Raw genomic sequence first — 20233 nt, forward strand, 5'->3', positions numbered from 1 at the left:
GTTCAACAAATAATACTCATTACCTATTTGTAACTTCTTCCTTTTTTTTTCAAATTTTAATGTGTAATTTCTTTATTTAAGGGTGGCATATAAATATTATAATAGGCTGTTAATATATTCTTAGCTCTTTGTCACAGTCAATCATTTTGTTTAAATTATTTAGGTAGAATCCTTATGGCATTAATACTTACTACTAGGTTGTCATGATAAACTTCATGAAAACATCTACACATTTTTCCAGATCTTTAACCATCAAACTCGAAAGAAGAAGGGAAGAAGAAGTTGGGCTCATTCCCGCACCTCACAGATAGAACAGGGGTACAGGTGCACAGAGGGTTGTACTCACACAGGGTAGAAAACAACCATGCCCGAACAAGGGCTCGAACCTGGGACGTTTAGATCGTAGGGAAGATGCACTATCCCTATTTGAAGACGCTGGCGCACGATCTTATTAAATGATTAATAAGATCAAAATATGAAGGATATTTTTGTGTGCAAGTATGTGTTGTAGTCATTTGTACATTGTTTCTAAATAATTGTATATTTTATAGCTCAAAGTTTTAAATCTATATTTTCTTCACTGAAACAAGTAAAGCATAGAATATCTTAAAAAGGGTATTTTGATGGCACCCTATTTTATGCAATATTATCTAAGTAATAAGTAATTCATTTAAAATTATTTTTCAAAAATAAATTTTTAAAATTTTTACATTACATATACTGTACAAAACATAAAAATCTGAAAAACATTTCTTGACAACAACCTTTGTATATCTTCTTAATAGTTAAATGCTTACAATATAACTTGCCATATATAACCAAAATTTATGTTCTAATCAAAATCATTTGCTGTTCATTAAAAATAATACATGAAGAAGCTTTGAATAATGCAAAGATTCAGAATATTCCATAAAGAATTAATCAGTAATAAGACTTAATATATTTATATACTTGCTTGTTTACAAAGTGGACTTAAATAGGTGTTTGTTTTGCTCTTACCCATAATATAAAAAGCAGACGGCCAACCTCCAAATAAGTCAGAATCACACAGATATCCAGTAAGAGGCATGCTAGCCACAGCGCCAATACTAATACCACAGCGGACGATAGTGGCTAAGAGACCCTTTTCGGAATCTGGCGCCCACTGACCAACCATATAAATCATGACAGGCAATTCTACACCCTACAAAAGTATCATTATTATATGTCAAATATATTTATTTAAAACTGTTAAGAAAGTCATTTTATGAGTTAGTTGATTGAATGAATTGAGTGGAGCATCTCAAAAGAAAGACGTGTTATATGCTTCCTGATATTAATTCATTTTGGATTGGATAGAATGATGTTAGAATTAAACTATCTCTATTTTAAAGTATCTTACTTTTATGGGAAAAAAATGCTTTGAGAATGTCAAATATAGAAGGTATTCAAATATAACAGATAAGTGGATGGCGAAAAAATAACAAAAAAAAATAATTAAGAAGAATAAAAAAAATTCGGACAGTAAATTCGATATTTTTACCTAAATAATATATATGTTACCGTTAAAGTATGAAATCCGTTATTTTATGGAATACCTAGTTATTCCATGAAATAACTGATCGTGTCCGTTAAAGTGTAATACTCTCTTGTATTTCATGGTTTAACTAGTTATTTCATAGAATAACGATCTCTAGCCCGTTAAAGTGTAAAATAATCTATATCATATATCTCGCAAAACAAGAAATATCGCTCCTGTCGGTTGCTACAGCTCAAAGTTTAGGTACTGGTTAGGGATTTAAAAAATGTTCGAGTAAAAACCAGTGTGTCAACAAAAAATGTTTTTGTTTTAGAAATAATGTTCTTTGTAATTCCAAGCGTCATTTTAGTAATCCTTGTTGTAACAAATGATTTTATGGTACGTTTCCATAAATACCATTTATACGCTGCATAAATTAGATAAATTGCTTCTTTTTCATTTTAATTGTCTATCATTAGTTTAATTTCATTTTAGATAAATTGTTTATTTTACACTTGTAACTGTCTCTCATTAGTTAATTTATAGAATACCTAGTTATTTCATAGTATAACTAGTTAAAGTGTCAAATTAATAACATATTACACACTTTAACGGATACGATCAGTTATTTCATGGAATAACTAGGTATTCTATGAAATAACTGCATTATATACTTTAACGGTAACATATATACTAATTAGATAATATACGTTAAGTTTTGAATGTTTATGAGTATTACTATCTATTACTTATGACCTAATCCTATACCATTTATAATTACTCTTTAATATATACTATGACCGAATTACATGGCACCACAATTTTGACCGAATTATGGTGGAATTACAAACAAATTATCTAAACTGTTCATTTTCGGAACATATTGCACATCCTTCTTTTCCTAATTTTCCTAAAATGAATAATACTGAGATATACCTTTTCCTAAGACCGCAAATTTTAATTATTTGGGATATTTTGTCTGTGGATATTCTGCAATTATTATTTTGTCTTTTGAATAATCTTTTCCCTGGTATTTTTCAATGTAAAAATAACTTGGAATAGAATGTTGTTCAATAAATATTGTCCACTTTTTGAATTATTTATTTACTGCATGTTGGTGCAAAGAAGGATCAAATGAGGTGTCAATCGTGATAGTTCATTAAACTCTTATTTCTGGTTTCTCCTCTGAAATTGAAAGTAATCATATGTCAATGAAGTTTGTAGGTATTTATTTATGTTTCCCATTGAAATCGTGGAATGTGAATATATATGTTGCCGATGATATGAGCATGAATTTCTGCAGAAAATTCATAATTTCTGATACTTAAACTTCAGGGCAGAATTTCAGGATGAGGTAACACATGTTTTGAAATGGATAAGGTTTAGCTTTCTTATAGCTCATTATGTTCCTTTATAGTGTTCTAAATAAGGCTTGTACTTAGCGCCCTCTATGTAGAAATTCAAAAAAAAAAAAGACCAGAATGAGAGAAGCTGTGATGGAGTGACGTGAGTATGAGTGGTGTTATGTGGTAAGACAATGTGCGAGTGATGTGTCTCGTGGAATATGACCTCAGAAAACTGTTAATAAACGGTCCATTTATTGCTGAAAGAACTACATATCTCTTATATGTGTATACCTGCGATGTGTGCAATTAATTACTTATTAAAACATATTACACTAAAAAGTTGTTGACTATTATTTGCTCTTAAGAGACGTCACAGGGTGCTTTAAATGCATCCATTCAATATATGGATTCAATTTTCATTTCATTTACCAACGCTCTTTCAAAAAATTACTCAAGTTAGAAAGTTAGAAAAGGTCTCACACAAGGCTTTTGGAATTTTTCTTTGTACGAGAAATCCCTATGCCATTTTGCACAGTTGGAAATGAATATGAACGCTAAAGATATTAAAAATTGTTATGAATAACCATTTTTTTACCATATCTATTTTAATAATGTATATGTTACGGTAAATGTGATTAACTGGATGATTAAGCATAATTACCGGTGATTATTAATAATAACTTATTTAGAAAATTATGATAAAAGTGATTATGAATAAGTATCGGTAATTATGTATAATCATCAGTGATTATTGATAATAACTTATTTAGAAAATTATGCCGGCGTCCTGGTATAGGGGTAGCGCTCTTCTCAGTGATCTGGGCGTCGTGGGTTTGAGTTCCGGCTTGGGCATGGTTGTTCTTCTATCTGTGAGATGTGTGAATGTGCCCTCTTGTAAAAAGGGGTTGTGCAAGCGCATGCGTGATGCGTGAGTAGCAAAGTCGTACTCTTGGCCCTAATTGGCGCTACTACAGAAACAAGAGATGCTCCCCCACCGGCTTAAAATCGCTGTCTTCGCAACAGCGGACTTGTGCATGGCAAGTGCCATAAGAAACAACAACAGAAAATTATGATAAAAGTGATTATGAATAAGTATAGGTAATTATTTATAATCACCAGTTTATAATATTTACCGTAACATATACGAGATTAAGTTTTCCAAGTTAAAATTAGGGAATTTTTAATAGATACTTCATTTCTTTTAAAAATTCATTTTCTTATTCTGACAGGCAAGCGGGCGAAATTTTCTGTTCTTTTAATACCTACCTTTTTCTTTATTATGTTCTAAACATGGGGGCATGAATTCTACCTACCTTGTATTTTACAATTTACAAAAAAGTCTTTTAGTGACTTTATGATTTTGTTAGTTAATAAGAACATCTTTCTGTAATCACCACAAAGTGTTTTCTATTAATTAGTAGTTGCATTTTTGTTAATTGTTGCGAATCATGTAAAATGATTTTAACCTGAAATAACTCTTAAATTCTAAAGAACCCTTAAAACTAACTATAAGATATCCTATTTCTTTTCGAACATTATGGAGATCACATATGCCTGATGTTCCTTTTTTTTGTATTTTTTTGGCTAATTCTTTTATGTTCTGAATTCCTTGCCACCAAGGATTAATATTTTCAAATTTCTACTCTCAACTCTAAAAGGATTTAAGGGAAATGCATGAATTTTCATCAGCCTGAATATTATGTTTATATGGATACTCTTTACCATTTATTTAGTTTTGGATTTCAATGCTTCGTAAATTAATATTTCTGCAATCTCAATAAAATATTTTGTGAGTTAATAACTTTATCAATACCAATTATTGGTAATCACATGATTTCTAACCTGAAGTAACCCTTCAATGGCTCTGACGGCTATTAGATATCCAACCCCTTTTCGAGCGGCTATGGGGGTGAGGAGGGTGAGAATGGAGGTGAGAAAGGTGCTGATGCCAAAGACCCATTTTCCACTGTAGAGTTCGGCCAGTCTTCCACCAGGAATTTGAGAAATAACGTAGCCATAGTAAAAAGCGCCGAGGACGACACCTTGCATTTCTGGTGACCACAAGAACTCTCCATCCTATAGGAAAGAAATATTTGCATGAAAAATATTATTATTAGATTATCTATTTATTATTGAAATTGAAATATATATATATATATATATTGGAATCATTATTTTTGGATCTATTCAATGACCGTTTAGTTAATTTAGAAATATGAAGAATTTTTAAATGCTTTTTAAATGAAAGCTTGAAATCTTTGTGATAGAGATGTGGGAGAATGTAAGGATAAGTAATTGCAGCACTCAGATTGAGCTTATAAAAAAGCATTAGAAGTATCAAAAATAAATTATCATGATAATGATGTCGTGTCCACGTTACCACGGAAAGGGGGTGCAGTAGCTTCTGAGGGTAAAGACCCCTGAGTACCCGAGGGCAGAAGTCTCACTTCTAGCTCATATGAAGATGAAACTCGCACATTCGCTTGCACAACCCCTTTTTACAGTGGGCACATTCACACACCTCACAGGTAGAACACAGACGAAGAACAACCATGCTCGAACCAGGATTCGAATCCGGGACGACCAGATCACGGGGAAGATACGCTACCCCTATGCAAGGACGCCGGCAATAAATTATCATGAACTGCTTATAATGATAAGCAATTTTTATTACTCAGTTAAGATTACAAGAGATTCCAAGTTCGGGGATATTCTGTGGCGAAAGAAAGCGAAAGAAAGTTAAGATTACAAGACTATTCTATCCAGTTTCAATTGTTTCATCAAAATTATTTATTATGAGGAAAAAAGTATCAACAATAAATAACAAGTCATGTCACAATCGTTTCAATAAGGAATTTCAAACTAACATGAAACAGTGAAATGTCTGGATATTAAATTGTTACTAGATGAGTTATGAAGTTCTTTATTAGATATATTATGAAGCCACTGTTTAATAAATATATAACAGATATTACAAAAGTAAAAAAAAATCTAATTCAAAACTAGCAGCTTCAATGGCAAATTTATTCGTCTGGAATACGGACTTTCGCAGCATTTACAAATATTAGTATAGAATGGATTAATGGATTCATTTAAAATGTCACCTTGTAATTTTATAAGATTGAAAAATAGAATTTCAATAGAATCGGTCTATAACGAATTACTGTGCGTGTAAACTAAATAGTCTAAATTTTACAAATAAAAGCGAAAATGAAAAAAAAATCTTATTTCGGTACAAGTGTCCAAAGAAAGTAACATTTTATCTTAACTCTGGCAAAGCAAGCGGTAGTACAATAAAAATGGTACAGTAAAATTAATTTAAATCTTTGGTGTCAAAATGCGTTATAGTTTATTTGTGATAAAGGGAAATGTGTTACCTTGATTGGCTCACTTGTCGAATTACTAAAGATTTCCCTTGGGGAAACGAAGCATTCATCAGAAGTATTATCTTTGGAGGGTTTGTGCTCAGCTGTCTGGTTGACCATGGCCACAATCGCCACGCTGATGTTCACTCTCAATGCATACGCGACACATAGACCAAGAAATGCATTCACAGCAAATAAGTATCTCACACCAGGAATGGCTAGAAAAAGAAGATCATTCAATAAATTTTTTATCTTTAAAAAGCTTGTGCTTAGCTGCTTAGTTCACCATGGTCACAATTGCTACATTAATCTTCACTTTCAACTCATATACGACGTATTGCTCAAGAAATTCTTTACATCATATAAGTATCTCACACCCCTAGTAGAACACAAATATTCTACAATATTGCATGACATTGATCAATATTCGCAATATTGTTTAATATTGTAGAATATTATTTAATATCATATAATATTGTAGAATATTATTTAATATCATATAATATCGTACGATATTGTACAAAGACATAAAATTTAAAGTAAGGCATAAAATGAAATATCAGTGTCTGACAGTTTTAAATACTTAATTTCATTCCTTGATGTCTTGAAGTATTTTTGTGATTTCATTAACTTTACCACTATGAAAATATGGTACTGAAATATGCATTTTAAATATTTATAGTAACGATAAAACTACATTGTTACGATATCTTCATATTTGCCAGCATTCTGAGTAACGGAAAAATATCATGGAAAAATCTTAAAATATCTTTTGTAAAAAAGGAGAGGAAAACCATTTGACAAATTATTTAATAAAGACATTTTTTCATAGAAGTACATAAATTTGAAACAAAAACAAAGCTATACCAAATCATGAAGAAAAGTAACTAAAAATTAAAAATATTTGAAAAATCAACATACTGAACTTCCTTTTATTTTCATTGAATTTGTCCATTATGTGTTTATTAAGGTTCAGAGCATCAGCAACAATTCATTATCAGCAGATAATCTGAAATAAAAATGATTATAATTTGTCATTTAATTTATAATTCGCCATTTATAAATATACTTTTGTACATTATCAAGTACAATAATTAATAATATGCATTTAAGTTTCATAACTTAGGCTAATGAACACATACCTGGAATCTTATTGGTTTTCGAAAGTTTCACAATTCGAAATAATTAACCCTTTCAGGGCCCGTAGGAAGTATGCTTCCCACCAAATTTTTCAGTTTTTGTATTGAATTATGTAGACTAGCCCAAGTTCTGTCAAATTTTGCAATTAGAAAAAAACTTTCAGTTCCTTATCTCACATACAATGGTGTATCTTGATTTGTTATTTAATTACTAATTAACCATATTAATTAATTAATCAAATTAAATTTATTTAATAAGCTAAATGAATCACTTTGCTTAAGCCAATCTTAATCCTAAAGATTTTAATACACCATAACTAGAAAAAAAATGACCTTTTAAAGGGTTAATATAATATTAATTTTAAGGCTTTTACTCTAACTAATCATAGCGAAATCTTAAACTCTAAACCATTAGAAATAAACATATACTAACAACTGAAAAAAATGCTTTAAATGGCGTAATTAAATATATATAGTGTTGCTTCAGTCAATAACAGAACTTTTGGAGAAATATTGTAGGTTTAAATTTTTCTGGCTCCAATTTATTTATTTAGCATATTTTGCATATTTATTATATATTTTTTACACACTACAATTTTAGAAAAAAGAATCGCACTCTTCTTTTCTATTGAAACTGAAATTCATAAAACTTTCAATACCACTATTTTACATGATTTTATATCGTTTCAACAGCTATGAGGTGAACATAACAATGAACGAAGCTCTTGAGGCATTCATTAATTCTAAGCTTCATAATTCTAAGCTCAATCAGGTTCAGTGCGAAAGAGAGGAATTTTTCAAATTTAAACTAGTGTCAGTAATATTTTTGACTGTCATGAATTTTTTTATGAAACATGACTAATAAATGGGAATGACTGTTTAAAAATTTAGATTTTGTAATTTTTCAGAGTACATTTAATGGTTCAAATACTATAAAATATATTTCTATGGTCATTTAAAGCAATTCTTTAAATGGAAGTATAAATTTAAGCTCTTAGAAATTACCTTTCGGACAACAATTAGAGTGAATATTTTGTATATTTATCTCAATTTATCATCATAATCACAGCTACTCAGTAACTGATAATGGGTGTTCCAAATTAAAGCAAAATTTGAATCTGCCACCATTTGTATATTAAAGTATTGACAACGCTATTAAAAAAAATTTGATACTCATAGTTTAGGGTTTGTAAAAATGGAGCGTTGCACGATAGAAAACGTGTTAACACAAGATTTGAATTAAATAAAAAACACAATTTTTTGTCTTTAAATTTTTATATTTTTATTGAATCTTAAAGAGTTGTAGGGTTATGTAAAAATGATAAAGTCATGTATGGAATAACACATAGGACAAATTGCCACCACAACTTTGCTGGCACATACGCACCCTTTTGTTCAAATTTTCCATGACCATTTTGTATAAATGCAGCTGAATTTCTTTCATGCAGCTTTGCATTTCCTCCTTCCACACGTGCTTGTGGGCTTGTTTTCACAGATCTTTGACTTCAAATAACCCCATAAAAAGAAATACAATGGTGTTAAATCACACGATCTAGGGGGCCAATTCACAAATTTTTGAGAAGTGGCCGCTAAACTTTCATTTTAAATAATGTTCAACAATGAAAACACGTTGTTCTATTGCGTAAAACAGCATTTTTACTAACCATAAACTATCAGCTGTCAAATGGTTTATTTAATAGGATTGCCAACACTTCACTGCGCGAATGATGGCAGATTCAAATCTTGTGTTAATTTTGGAACACCCTTCATTTCTGAGGGATATCAGTGGGAGTTATTGGGGGAATAAGTGGGAGATTAAGGGGTGTTTCACTGTCAAATATTCATTCGAAATGTAGCATCCAGTTGATTTAACAAATATTAGCTATTTTGGGTGTGGAGGAGAATGGATACTAGAGAATGGATTAAATAGACTTTTCAACTTTGAGAATACAGGGACTGATAATATCCTTTTGATAATAGGAAGTTTATATCTGAAGTATAGCATAAATGGTATTTGCTGCGTTATAAAGCATATCGTTTTGCTAATGAACCAACTTTGATGGAATTTTTGTGAACAGATAGTTAGAGTGAAAAGAAAGCATAGAATTCAACTTCCTGTTCTCCGTACATAATTCCGATGGATTTATCTTTCTAATAATAAATGGAACTCAATAATATTTATAGCTCAAGGCCGACTACATTCGCTAATTGGAGAGTATCTATTGAAACATTATGCACTTAAATTCGAAATGATTTACTCCTTTTGCAATTCCATCAGTTAGTTTTATCATTAATGCCAGGCAAATATATAATCGATGAAGACTCAGACAAATTTTGTAATCAAATTCTACATTTATATAAATCGATCTGACATGGGAAAGGTTGACTTTTTTGTGAATTATTTATATAACAGATATTCAAATTGTTAATGTTTTCTTCTGGGATACCATAAAAATATATTGAATTCAAACGTTATTTAAACGTTATTTATTATTATCCCTGCTCTGCTATATTTGAATTGTACATTGCTATGCAATCCAAATAAATAGATAGACTTGAAAGTAGTCTTGCGGTAACAATGACAGTTTTGAAATTCTTATTTTCGCATAATTGTTATCCTAAATATATAAACAATGTTGTTTTTCGAACAGAATAAAATATTGCAATTGTGTAAGAATTTAGATAATGGCAACAAAAAGACAAAGAAGTCACTTCATACTCACATAATATATATATATATATATATATATATATATATATATATATATATATATATATATAACACTGTAACAGCTTCATTTTAGAAAGGGCGTGATTTGACATGATAATGTGAAACATACAATAAATTCTCTGTAATTCGTCCCCCTTTTTCAGCCCAGAGGTATCAAAAGGCAGAAGTTAGCGTTACATAGAAAATAAGCCACCACAATTATTCAGTGACCTAGGCGATACATAACAACATGATTTCGAAATATTGTAATCTTTTGCATAATTTAGTTCATTCTGTAACATTTGTGCGATGAATATAAAATGTTCCATTCAAATTGACTTCTTAAATAAACTTATATTTATCCGCTGCTTTAGTTAATCGGTCTGTCCTCTAATCTGATAGCTGTCAGATTACTTAGAGTCTGTTGTACTAGACTCTTGCAAACGTAGTTAGCTGTGCCCTGTGAATGTGACGTCACAAGAATAGTTTGACAGATTTTTAATAGAAAAATCATTTTAAAATTTGAATACTTCAATTTATAGTTATGACAAAGTGGTGAAGATAAAGGATTTACATTAATTGAAATAATAATTGATAATGAAAAGAATCATCAATATAAAATTCTAACAGAAATTTCTAAATATAAATTTAATCTGATGTAATCTGCATTTGATAAAATATTTACACATATCGTCAAAAAATATGAAATTGAATTTTTTAAACATTTTTTTTTTTAAAAAAAACAAGCTTTTTTTGTTTTTGTTTTTTTGTGCAAATGAAAACTTCTCTAATATTAGAAAGTTTTCTATGAAATGTTTGCGAATTATATTACATATGAATATCAAATTTAGATTAAAGCAAACACATTCTTAAAAATAAAAGATTGCTAGTGCATAATTCATGGAAATTGCATTGGCTTTTTACCGCGTTCGATGGCAAAATTACATTTAAATATGCATTCATGAATAAATAAATATGTAGGTAATAAACATCACTTACCAAATAATTCTTTTTCAATAATATATTTGGGCGAAACACGAGCTAATTACATTTATTTCGTTGCATTTTCGCAATATGTCTGCTGAATATACAAAAGTGACATAACAGCTATGTTATCACTTATTGTGTTCAGAATCGATAAGAAATACATGTTTAACCTTGATGAAAAAAGGCATTTTTTTTTATCTACTGCGATAGCTGATATTATTAAAATAAACATTTTAATTTACGTTTTATTTCGTTTTATTTATCATCTCTAGGAAATCGACAAGCGATTATTAATTATAAATGCATTAAAAAAAAAATTTGTAAAACTCAAAATATTTGATGCACAGTTTCAACATTTATTGTCAAGATGCCAATGATATTTTGAACCAGATTCGTGAAAGAGGCTAGTTCAAAATGTCTTTCAATCTACAAATTCGCATGTACGTAAGCTTAGCGATTGAGATAAATGAAAGTCCGTGTGTAATCTTACGATTTAAATTGTAGTTTTTGTCAAATTTTATTTTCAGTCAGTTTGCAGAAAGGTGATCGAAATGCATACTTAGATTTCATAAAATGCTAGAATGTATTATTCTAAAAATAAAAACGTCCCACAAAATGCTGAAGTATATTATTCTGAAAATAAATATCCAAGCACTCGTGGCGTGGCATATACGTCCTTTCACAAAATCCACAATTTTTATATAGGGGAAAGGGAGACTAACAATTTTTTAGGGAGAATGGAAGAAAGCTTTAGTGAGACAATTCTCCTTAATCTTATCATGAATGACAAATAATCTAGGATAGCATTAATTATCATATTATTACACTAAAAAATCAGAAGTGTTCTTTCATGGAAAGCATTTATGTATAACTTCCTCCTTTATAAAGTATATAACGTAGCATGCATTTTGAAGATTCTGATTGTTAACTGAAATCTATATACAAATCTAGATTAATAGAAATAATAATAAAAATACTATATATATATATATATACTAGCCGCTTTTGGCGACCAGCCGGTTCGCCAATCTTAATGTTCGTTAAAATTTTAATAATTAAATATTTTATGCAATTCCTACTTTAATAGCTTTTTAATCAAATTATTTTATAACTTCAAATTTTGATTGTCATATAATTCATTCATAATATTATAAAGGCCTTCAGTCATAACGTAATATGTATCTCTCTCGTTTTCTGTTAGCACCCGTAGAATTTATGCTTTAAATTAAAGTGGAAAAAATTTATCTTCAATTAATATAATAATATTTTTTACTGAAACAAAGCATTTTTTTATAATCTGATTAATGAAAATAGAGTCACTCAGCGTTTAAACTTTATGGGCACTAAAGAATATCTTTTTAAATTTATGTAAAATCTCAAGAGTTGGTCAACAATATTTTCTTAGATTCATTATGAGCAGATCGATTAATTAACAATGTTTAAATTTAAATGCATCAAACAATAAGAAAATAAAACGAATCGTTTAAAATAAACGGTTGAAGACGGTATAATTTATGCTTTAAATTAAAGTGGAAAGAATTTATCTTCAATTAATATAATAATATTTTTTACTGAAACAAAGCATTTTTTTATAATCTGATTACTGAAAATAGAGTCACTCAGCGTTTAAACTTTATGGGCACTAAAGAATATCTTTTTAAATTTATGTAATATCTCAAGAGTTGGTCAACAAAATTTTCTTAGATTCATTATGAGCAGATCGATTAATTAACAATGCTTAAATTTAAATGCATCAAACACTAAGCAAAAATAACGAATCGTTTAAAATAAACGGTTGAAAACAGGTTTTAAAAAAACTACTTAAAAAACGATGTACTTAAAACTATAAGCATATACAAAAAATATATAACTAACATAAATACAATTTACTTACAAAAGCATGCAACTAACCCAAAAATAATTTAAATCATCCAACGTTGTCATGGCAACAATCAGAAAACAATGCGCATGCGTGAATTTTCTTCGCCGGTTACGTCACGCAAATACGTGATTTTTTCTACGCCAGTTGGGGTAACGCTATGCGGATTAGAAATTTTTAATTTCCTTTATTCTGTTTTATTTTAATTCAAAAGTACTTCAGAATGAATCTGAAAGATTGATTCATTAACCATGTTTAATTTTAAATGCATCAAACATTAAGAAAATAAACAGAACCGATTGAAATAATCCGCCGAAAAATTTTAACCCTAGCCTCATTACTGTTGGGAGAAAAAAATACTGAAGCCTTTCTCGTTTGGCGCTGGGGATAATGGAAGATTTTTTTGGCGGAAAGTTGGCGGTGGGGAAAATGGAAGATTTTTTTGGCGGGAAAGTTAGTTTTTAATTAATAATTAAAATTCTAATTAAAAATTCGAAAAAAGAAACCCCAGGTGCACATTCCCAACCTCCAAGGTATACATGTATCAAATTTGGTAGCTGTATGTCAAACGGTCTGACCTGTAGAGCGCCAACACACACACACACACATTGAGCTTTATTATAAGTACTAGCCTCCTTTGGCGACCAGCCGGTTCGCCAATCTTAATGTTCGTTAAAATTTTAATAATTAAATATTTTATGCAATTTCTACTTTAATAGCTTCTTCATCAAAATATTTTAAAACTTCAAATTTTGATTATCATATAATTCATTCATAATATTATAAAGGCCTTCAGTCATAACGTAATATGTATATCTCTCATTTTCTGTTAGCAGCCGTAGAATTTATGCTTTAAATTAAAGTGGAAAGAATTTATCTTCAATTAATATAATAATATTTTTTACTGAAACAAAGCATTTTTTTATAATCTGATTACTGAAAATAGAGTCACTCAGCGTTTAAAGTTTATGGGCACTAAAGAATATCTTTTTAAATTTATGTAATATCTCAAGAGTTGGTCAACAAAATTTTCTTAGATTCATTATGAGCAGATCGATTAATTAACAATGTTTAAATTTAAATGCATCAAACACTAAGAAAATAAAACGAATCGTTTAAAATAAACGGTTGAAAACAGGTCTTAAAAAAACTACTTAAAAAACGATGTACTTAAAACTATAAGCATATACAAAAAATATATAACTAACATAAATACAATTTACTTACAAAAGCATGCAACTAACCCAAAAATAATTTAAATCATCCATTAATAACGTTGTCATGGCAACCATCAGAACAGAATGCGCATGCGTGAATTTTCTTCGCCGGTTACGTAACGCAAATACGTGATTTTTTTCTACGCCAGTTGGGGTAACGCTATGCGGATTAGAAATTTTTAATTTCCTTTATTCTGTTTTATTTTAATTCAAAAGTACTTCAGAATGAATCTGAAAGATTGATTCATTAACAATGTTTAATTTTAAATGCATCAAACATTAAGAAAATAAACAGAACCGATTGAAATAATCCGCCGAAAAATTTTAACCCTAGCCTCATTACTGTTGGGAGAAAAAATAAACTGAAGCCTTTCTCGTTTGGCGCTGGGGATAATGGAAGATTTTTTTGGCGGAAAAGTTGGCGGTGGGGGAAATGGAAGGTTTTTTTGGCGGGAAAGTTAGTTTTTAATTAATAATTAAAATTCTAATTAAAAATTCGAAAAAAGAAACCCCAGGTGCACATTCCCAACCTCCAAGGTATACATGTACCAAATTTGGTAGCTGTATGTCAAACGGTCTGGCCTGTAGAGCGCCAACACACACACACACACACACACACATTGAGCTTTATTATAAGTATATAGATAGATATAGATATATATATATATATATACAGGGTGGTCAAAAAAATCTTCCCCTATATATGAAACTCTAGCTGCCTATCCGCTCAACCAATCGAACCAAAATTTCAGACATGGTTGTTTGAAAGTATGCGCTGGAGATTGTGATGATTCTAAACAACGAAGAGCTCACAGTTACGGTTACAGTGAGAGAATTTCGAAATTTTCGAATGGCAAAACCCACTTTTTCCTTGCGCAAATTGATTAGCGTATTGAAAAACCACAAACTGTGTTGTCATCAGTCCTTTATAATGCTCTTCTTTGCAAATGCTCTACGGCGGCAATTTTAGTCCACGCTAATCGTTCCAACTCCATTTGTGGTTTTTCAATACGCTGATCAATTTGCACCAGGAAAAAGTGGGTTTTGCCATTCGAAAATTTCGAAATTCTCTCACTGTAACCGTAACCGTGAGCTATTAGTTGTTTAGAATCATCACAATCTCCAGCGCATACTTTCAAACAACCATGTCTGAAATTTTGGTGCGATTGGTTGAGCGGATAGGCCGCTAGGTTTTCATATATAGGGGAAGTTTGTTTTTTTTTGACCACCCTGTATATATATATATATATATATATATATATATATATATATATATATATATATATATATGTAAGAAATTAATCAAAAATACAAACATTATGAAATTTTAATCAAAAAGTTTCTTCTGAATCAAACTAAAAAAATTTAAAAAGATGCAAATATGTTTTAGTAGAGCGCTTATGCTGCTACTACTAAAACACAGATGCACTTAACCAAATTAGAAAAAATATTAAGTTAAAATAAACAAAAAGAATCAAAAAAAGGAAAAGAAATGATAAATCCGACCTGAAGACTTTCTCAAGGGTCGCTCTCAGGCAAGGTTTCAAACAAGGAATTTTTTCTGTGAGGGCTCTGAGTTTCATCAAAGAATATTGATCCCTCGTGACCCGAAAATCCCCTGAAATTGAGGCCTTAGAAATAAACTAGTTTCATAGAAATAAAAGTGCTTCGTCATTCTAAGAAATAATTGTAGGTTCTCAGCGCCATCTATTGAGTAGTTTTAGAACTAAGATAAATCTTCTCTTATTAAAACTTCTATATTTCAAAAGTTTTTGGGAAATTCTAGTTACGTTTTTAATGAGATTATTTGTTGCTTCAATATAAGAAATTTTGTTATTACAAATCGTTTTAATCCTGTTAAATTGTGAGAAAATTAAATTTTTTAAAATTTTAGAGTTTTAATTAGAATGGTAATTACTAAGTTTTATTATTTTAAAGTTGAAATCCATCCCTTTTATTGTAGATACCTACTAATGTTTTACTATTAGAAATTTTGATTCTTAAATCTAGATAGGTAGCTTTAAGTTGATTTTCGTTTGTTTCAGTTAGAACTAATTCTTTTGGATAAAATTAGTAACAATATTAGTATTATCTAAGCTTAACGAAAATAAGTCATCAATATATCTCCAACAGTTTATTAAATTGTGTTATATATATATATATATATATATATATATATATATATATATATATATAAAGAGAGAGAGATTAAAAATTTGTTTTTCTAAACCTTATACATTTCTCCATCCATTGATAGATTCATGTGAAATTTGGCACTTTGTTCCTTGATATATAGAAGAATTAAATGCACTATTGAAATTTTTCTACGTCTCTCGAAGGAAGGTGAAATATGAGTTGAAATAAGATTAAATATTTTTTCCAATTTTTTTTTTTTTTTCAAATTACAGTAAGAAACTGACTTTGCACTATCTGAAAATTCAAAATATTCCTTTATAGTAAAATCCATTTAATTGTCATAAAAAGCGTGTCTGATTTTTAATCATTCTTTTTCCAAAATTAAATTTAGCATACATTTTATCCAATCCAATTTTTGTCAAAATATTAAACCTATGTTTTATTAAAATAGAAAAATATTTTAATTAATTAATAATCAAATAATATTAGGTTTTGTCAAAATATTAAACCTAAACATATGTTTAATTATATATATATTATTCGCATGCTTTTGCCAACATTAATATTAAATTACTTTTAATTACTTTGACTTTTAATACGTAGTGTAAAAGTTAGAATTTTAATAAACATGTTCAGAACTAAACACTGTATTTTAAATTTTTTTTGCATTTAATACGTAGTATAAAAGTTAGAATTTTAATAAACATGTTCAGAACTAAACACTGTATTTTAAATTTTTTTTGCATTTAATACGTAGTATAAAAGTTAGAATTTTAATAAACATGTTCAGAACTAAACACTGTATTTTAAATTTTTTTTGCATTTAATACGTAGTATAAAAGTTAGAATTTTAATAAACATGTTCAGAATTAAACACTGTATTTTTCATTATTTTGACTTTTAATACATAATATAAAAGTTAGAATTTTAATAAGCATGTTGAGAATTAAACACTGCATTTTTAAAGTTGTTGCAATTTTTTTAAATGTTTCGTCTAATTTTTCTATCACTTTTTGAGCTCTTTTAAAATTTTAATGCATCCCACTGAGAAATCGTTTTTAGTTCTATAGATTTTTATGTTTACGTATGTGTTCAGTTGAACGCGTAATAATTTTGAAATTGAATTTTAATTGGAATTTGAAATAACTCTGCATCAATAAATATAGACATTAACCACTTTTGAAAATTAATTACTAATCAGCTACTTGCATTAAATATCTATAAAACTGATTACAAGATTGTCTGAAATTCGATCCGGCATGTTGTAGTATCCAAATGAAAAATTCGAGATAGCAACTGGGAATTGAAGCAAAATATTTATACCATAAAATTGTTTGCAATTGAAAATTTTCAAAATAAAGATAGCAGAGATGTATGCAGACATATAGAGGGTAAATGTTTCTATAACTATTTATCCCTCAAATTAATTCATCTATATCTGGAATTGTTACTATAATTATATTCTATTATGTTCAAAATGTTTAAAGAAGAACTTTTCGAAAAGTAACTCGAACCCAGTCTTGAGAATAGTATCCGATCATCAAAGCTGGATTTTCTGAACGATTTCTCGCCAAATGTGCCAACCCAAAAATCATCTTTTAGCTTTTAAAAAATTTATTCAATTTCTTACGATCATCCAAGATGCAGGTTTTCACCGCACTTCTGGAGAATGGCATGCCGATTGGAGCACATGTTCGGAGTGTTTTGGGAAAAACCAGAAATTTTTTGCTAATTTTTATTGAAAATTTATTTTTGAAAAAATCTGATTTCAGTGAATTATTTTTAATAATAAGTTTGACAGTTAGAAATCTCAGACGCTTATTAAACCAAGAACAATGTAGCGGATTGGAATGAGCGACGATAGAACCAGGGACCTTGTGGTTCGCCGCCCAGTAACATGACCACAATACAAAAGCAATTGCTCGTGTAGCGTAGCTGTTAACATAAGCTTTCACCACATACTCTCCCTCCAGTGAGTCGGATGTGAGACGAGAGATACGGCTGTTGAGTCTAATGTGCCTGTGCCCATTTAAGTAGCGCCAAGCGTTATGGCGAGCATGTGTGGGTGAGTGGTTGCTGATACTGTTGCGCCAAGTGAGTCTGACGGCTTTGAGTTGCTGCGTCAAGTGAGTCTGACGACTTTGGTTTGCTGCGGGCTTTCGCCACAACAGCTGCACGAAGTTTGAAGGATCATCGTCCGAGGTCAACAATGTGGCCGATTATTATGAGCGAGAATAGAATATGGGACCTTGTGGTTCGCAGCCCAGTAACATGACCACAAAACAAAAGCAATTGCTTGTGTAGCGTAGCTGTTAACTGGCTTATAAGCTATTCACCACAACAATTAACTAATATAGCTGTGCATAAAATATATAATTTGTTCGTTCAATTTTCTTCGTTCACAAATTTTATTTTATCAAATATGAAGAATGCGTTTTATTTTTTAATATCCTAAACTTTTAATTCAAGAACATGTTTAAAATTGGCAAAAAAAAGTTTGAACACAACATAAAAAAATAAATATTTATTTTATTTAAAATATCATAAATGTTAAAATAAATTGAAAGTTCAAACATCAATTTAAAATTCTTCGAATATTATTACTGAAATGAAAACATTTGAAGATAAAAGTCTACTTCAAGGTAGGCGAGTTCATTTGTTTTTTCAGAAAACAGTATTTTCTGATACCCTTGTAAGCATCATTATATCAGAAATAAATAAAATGGCATGAGTATTCAAATAGTTCCATAAGTACTAGGATTAATCGACTGTTCTTTGTCTGTTATAAGCATGCTAGTGCTCGGGCTGCTAGTTTCAGCCCAATCTTGCTTCTTTGATGACGAGAAAAAGAGAAAAACTAGCGAAGTTGTCGACAAAACTAATACGGTGATGCCAAACACGTAACGCCATTGATGTAATGTTTGCTGAAAATAAAATAAATATTTCAGAAATTTTATAAAATAAACCCAAATACAAAAAAATATGTTAAAAAAATTAATCATGAAAATATAATGTGTGCCAATCCTATTAGCACAAAATTCTCAATAATATTGTTACAATATCTTCGCAATATTGGCCGGCATTCAGAATATCGAACAGAATCATAAGGATATTGTACAATGAAAAGGAGACCTTAACTGAAACAGTATTGTATCAAATCACAGTGAGTTAATAGATTAGCCGATAGATGGCGCGGTAATAGTCCCAGTTGTACATGCGCAGTTAATGGTATTACATTAATGTCTTTATTTCCAAAGAGTTGTTTTCTCGGTTCATTGTATGATGTATTCCTCAAGATGCAGCACAAATAGCAATTATCCAATTTCTTAGCGAAGAAGGGAAAGAATGATTCAAAAATTAATAGCAGGATGGAAGAGATGCAGGAGAAGCAGTGTTTCGCATGAAGCACCATATTCTAATGATTTAGGGTTATGAGGAGGGATGCATAAATATCAAGGACTTGCCATGCTCTGTGCAATAGGTCAACAATATCATGATGGAGGAACGCATGCGCTTATCGTCGGATCATCCCAAGTGAAATCTTTGTTCAACTGTCGATAAGCAAAGAAATTATATCACATAACCCCCCCCCCCAAAAAAAAAGAAAACTTGGTTATGGTCTAAGCATCGGAATAGGTCGAAGCTCAGAAATTTCTGCGTTGAAGCCATTCCCTCAGTTCCTATGTGCTGTGATCAATGTTTTATTGTCAATAGCGATTATTTATAATTTTAATGTTTCATGTGCTCCATATGAACTGTGATTATAATGTTGTTATTAAACCTTCTTCAAATATAACTGTAGTCTCCTTTTCATTTGTGCACAGTTTATAACATTTTGTATTTTAAGTACATTAATAAAAGCACAATTTTATGTTGATTTAGTAACTACATCAAAACACACATTACTCTCAGATTTACAGAAAGAATTGCCCTAGTTGTAAAAGTAATCTATGACA

At 29.9% G+C, this 20233-nt stretch overlaps 2 protein-coding genes across 4 annotated transcripts in view; both read right to left on the minus strand.

Moving 5' to 3' along the window:
- The window catches only part of LOC129972896 (vesicular glutamate transporter 3-like), a 28313-nt gene extending 17128 nt beyond the window's left edge, over positions 1-11185 (minus strand). The window contains exons 1-6 of one of the 2 annotated variants that reach the window (XM_056087204.1): positions 11058-11154; positions 8736-8851; positions 7131-7218; positions 6222-6427; positions 4687-4920; positions 1000-1183 (exon numbers count right to left, since the gene is read on the minus strand). In XM_056087204.1, coding sequence (XP_055943179.1) covers positions 1000-1183; positions 4687-4920; positions 6222-6427; positions 7131-7164 — 658 coding nt within the window. In that variant the 5' untranslated portion in view covers positions 7165-7218; positions 8736-8851; positions 11058-11154. Of the gene's footprint in view, positions 1-999; positions 1184-4686; positions 4921-6221; positions 6428-7130; positions 7219-8735; positions 8852-11057 lie in introns of both variants that reach the window. The other variant, XM_056087203.1, reaches the window with a different exon arrangement.
- Positions 11186-18788: 7603 nt separating this feature from the next.
- Positions 18789-20233, minus strand: part of LOC129972617 (sialin-like) — a 46451-nt gene continuing 45006 nt past the window's right edge. For both annotated transcript variants that reach the window (XM_056086819.1, XM_056086817.1), the window contains one exon: positions 18789-19201. In XM_056086819.1, coding sequence (XP_055942794.1) covers positions 19013-19201 — 189 coding nt within the window. In that variant the 3' untranslated portion in view covers positions 18789-19012. The remainder of the gene's footprint in view (positions 19202-20233) is intronic.

The sequence above is a fragment of the Argiope bruennichi genome, chromosome 6 (genome assembly GCF_947563725.1).
Source record: "Argiope bruennichi chromosome 6, qqArgBrue1.1, whole genome shotgun sequence".
Taxonomy (NCBI): domain Eukaryota; kingdom Metazoa; phylum Arthropoda; class Arachnida; order Araneae; family Araneidae; genus Argiope; species Argiope bruennichi.